Raw genomic sequence first — 2,783 nt, 5'->3', positions numbered from 1 at the left:
GGGGGGGGGAGGGAGGGGGGAGACGGAGGACGACAAAACAAAAAAAACCCAGGAATATGTGATGTAATCTTGACACTATTAGTAAGGTTAAGACAAATTACAAGTATAAATCAAAAGACGATTTGACTTGTAATATCCGCTCTGTCTTTTTATCCTCTTTGTGCTTGTCTGACACAAGCTTTGGTGCTGCCTAGAGGCTATTTTGTACTTGGATACACATTTGTCTTGGATGAGGGGGGAAAAAATAATGCGACTCTTCCTCTTTGTACATTAGGTCAAAGCGGTGATGGCAAGACTCATCTCAATGAAAAATATGGCTACTAAGCTTCAAGCACCCCAGAGTATGTCTGAGGTTTGAAGGACTGCTCAGTTTTGGACTCTTTCACCACACATTAAGCGAGGGATAAAAGAGTTGGTTTTTCAGATGCTGTTCCAAATTCAAGTGCATCAGCAGCCTCTCTGGCTGTTAGCTCACTCTGTGTGTCCTCTCTGTCTTCCAGATACTTTTTTAAAAAGCCCACACATTCTTCTGCCTCTTCTTCTACTTTTAGCCTTGTCCTTTTTATTTGGCTTGAAACTGTACGCTCATTTTTCCTTTTGTAAATAAAAGTATACACTATTAAAAAAATAAACCTCTGTATACTTATAGGCTTGATAAAATTTATTCATGTTGGGTTTATGCAATTAAAATGAGAAAAACTACTGGTTTGCTTCTGTGGCTGCTGTTTGAAAATACTGTCATGGTAAAAACAACCTAAAACTTTTGAGGGGGTGGGTTTTTGTTTTTTTTTTTCCTATGGAAGAAAACCTATTTTGAAAAGAAAACTGGTTTTACTTGTCTCTTGTGCAGTTGCTGGAACTGGAAATGGGGAGCGTACAATGTTATAAAGATGTAGAAACGCCGAAGAACTGCAGGGGCTGGCGCTGCTTATCTTGAATCAGAGGGTAACAGAAGGAGCGATGGAATGATATTCTGTAAAAGTTTATAATGAAGCCTGTTCTTTTGTCACAACACAAGAGCGAAGTGCCATCTTAATGCAATTTAAGGCATGCCTGCTCTTGATTTATCATGGATATAGTTTCAAATGTCTATATAATTAGGCTATGAAATTCTTTGCTGAAACCAGGACGCCATCTAAGGTTGTTAAAGCTACTATTAAAGTAAGGTTCAAAGAGCAAACAGGCATCTTGATAAAGAGGTGACAGTGTTGCAAATGTTTATTGGAAGGACCTAATGCTTTTTCCCATACCCTATGGTACATCACTGCAGGAAGGCCCCTCCCACTACAGCATGGCAGCCTCCTCACAGCACAGGCTAGGCCCCTCCTCTTTTCATAGTGCTTTGTGATTGGCTGCTTACCATTTTATTTCTGAGACTGTCCTACTCATGTGATCTCAGAACACCCTCTGACTGGCTGCCTGTTTCCTTTGGACTGGGGAGCACTTAAATATAACAATATAGGCTTTTCTGTCTCATATATGAGTATATATATCTGAAGGAGCATACAAATATTTATAAATATTTGTGTTATTTATTTGTGGATTCACTTCCTGTATGTATATATGTGCCTATTTAGTGTGTCTGTGCTATATATATGAAAAAACTTACAATTTAAATACATATCCATATAAGTGCAGGTATAAATTGAATAAATGTTTTTTAATAAGAGGTAATGAAATGAATAATGGAAGTTTAAATGTGAATGGAAGTAATTAAACAAAAGCAAAAGGCAGGTTCATGCCCCCCACTTTCTAAGGCTGCAGATCAAGCTCTGTTTGGGGTGGGGGGATGTTAAAGAGGGCAGGGGGGGTGTGAGCAAGCTGGAGCATGCCCCAGAGCTATAGACCCCTCCAAGGAGGTCACCCAGGGGCTGCCAAGCTACCTGTCCCTGCCCAGCCACCCTGGGCTCTCAGAGAAAAATGGATCTTGTTCTGTTTGTTGCACTTGGAGTCAAGCCTTTAACTTTCAAGCAGTGCTTTCCTCCAAACTGCAAGTAGTGGTAGGATTTGGGACCCGAAGACCCCAACTCGGTAACATGGTCATCGCTCATCAGCTCACCTAAATAGTCACCAACTGGGAGGATCCGGTCCCCTGGTTAACTCACAGTTGTGCCAGAGCCTAGTGTTGCACTTCAGGGTCACTTGCCCTTTGGCATGCTTCCACCGGACAGTGGCCATATCCTCGTGAATAAATGGCAGGAGGGTACATCAGAAGCTGGGGAGAAGGGATAACTACAACTCCTCTGGTTCTCGCAATGGTAGTGTTGGAGCAATGGAGCTCATTCCAGTTGTACCCCACGGAGAATGTAAAACAGTTTGGCAGCTTGGCATTTTGTAGGGTTTTACTTAATATGGTCAAGCTGCAAAACATCTTCTTTCTGCCTGTAATCTTCAACATATTTAGCTTTTCTTTGTCAGCATGTACACACCAGGCTGGGCAGCCTGAAGCTTCCTGCTTCTGGCAGAGGCATATCTCTACATAATCCAAGCAATGGCTGTTGCCCCTCCATTCAAAATGCCAGACCTCATAGATTTCACAGACTTCTGTAGCCCTTCTCCAGAGCCTCGTTCAGTTTCAGTGTGCACCAGGCACCTGCAAGGGATTTCTGATCATCACTATGGGTGCAGAGGGCCTGACAGGTTTCAAAGTGCAGCACAAGGGAAACAACAGTTTGACATTTATGGTTGTGAGAAGCATGGGGGAAAAGAGCGCAGAAGGTGGGTACACCTTTACTTTGACCATCCCAAAGTAGGCAGTCAATGTGTCAAAATTCTCAAAAAAA

The 2,783-nt window shown here is 42.3% G+C and overlaps 1 protein-coding gene across 1 annotated transcript in view; it reads left to right on the top strand.

The window, feature by feature from the left end:
- SLC4A1AP (solute carrier family 4 (anion exchanger), member 1, adaptor protein) overlaps positions 1-702 on the top strand; it is a gene marked incomplete at its 5' end in the record, with an annotated part of 23,865 nt that extends 23,163 nt beyond the window's left edge. The window contains one exon of the mRNA XM_010576541.1: positions 275-702. Coding sequence (XP_010574843.1) covers positions 275-324 — 50 coding nt within the window. The remainder of the gene's footprint in view (positions 1-274) is intronic.
- Positions 703-2,783: the final 2,081 nt, after the last annotated feature.

Source organism: Haliaeetus leucocephalus, unplaced genomic scaffold, assembly GCF_000737465.1.
Source record: "Haliaeetus leucocephalus isolate CR32 unplaced genomic scaffold, Haliaeetus_leucocephalus-4.0 Scaffold526, whole genome shotgun sequence".
In the NCBI taxonomy this organism is placed as follows: domain Eukaryota; kingdom Metazoa; phylum Chordata; class Aves; order Accipitriformes; family Accipitridae; genus Haliaeetus; species Haliaeetus leucocephalus.
Note: the sequence above shows the minus strand (reverse complement) of the source record. Positions and strands in the feature narration are given on the sequence as shown.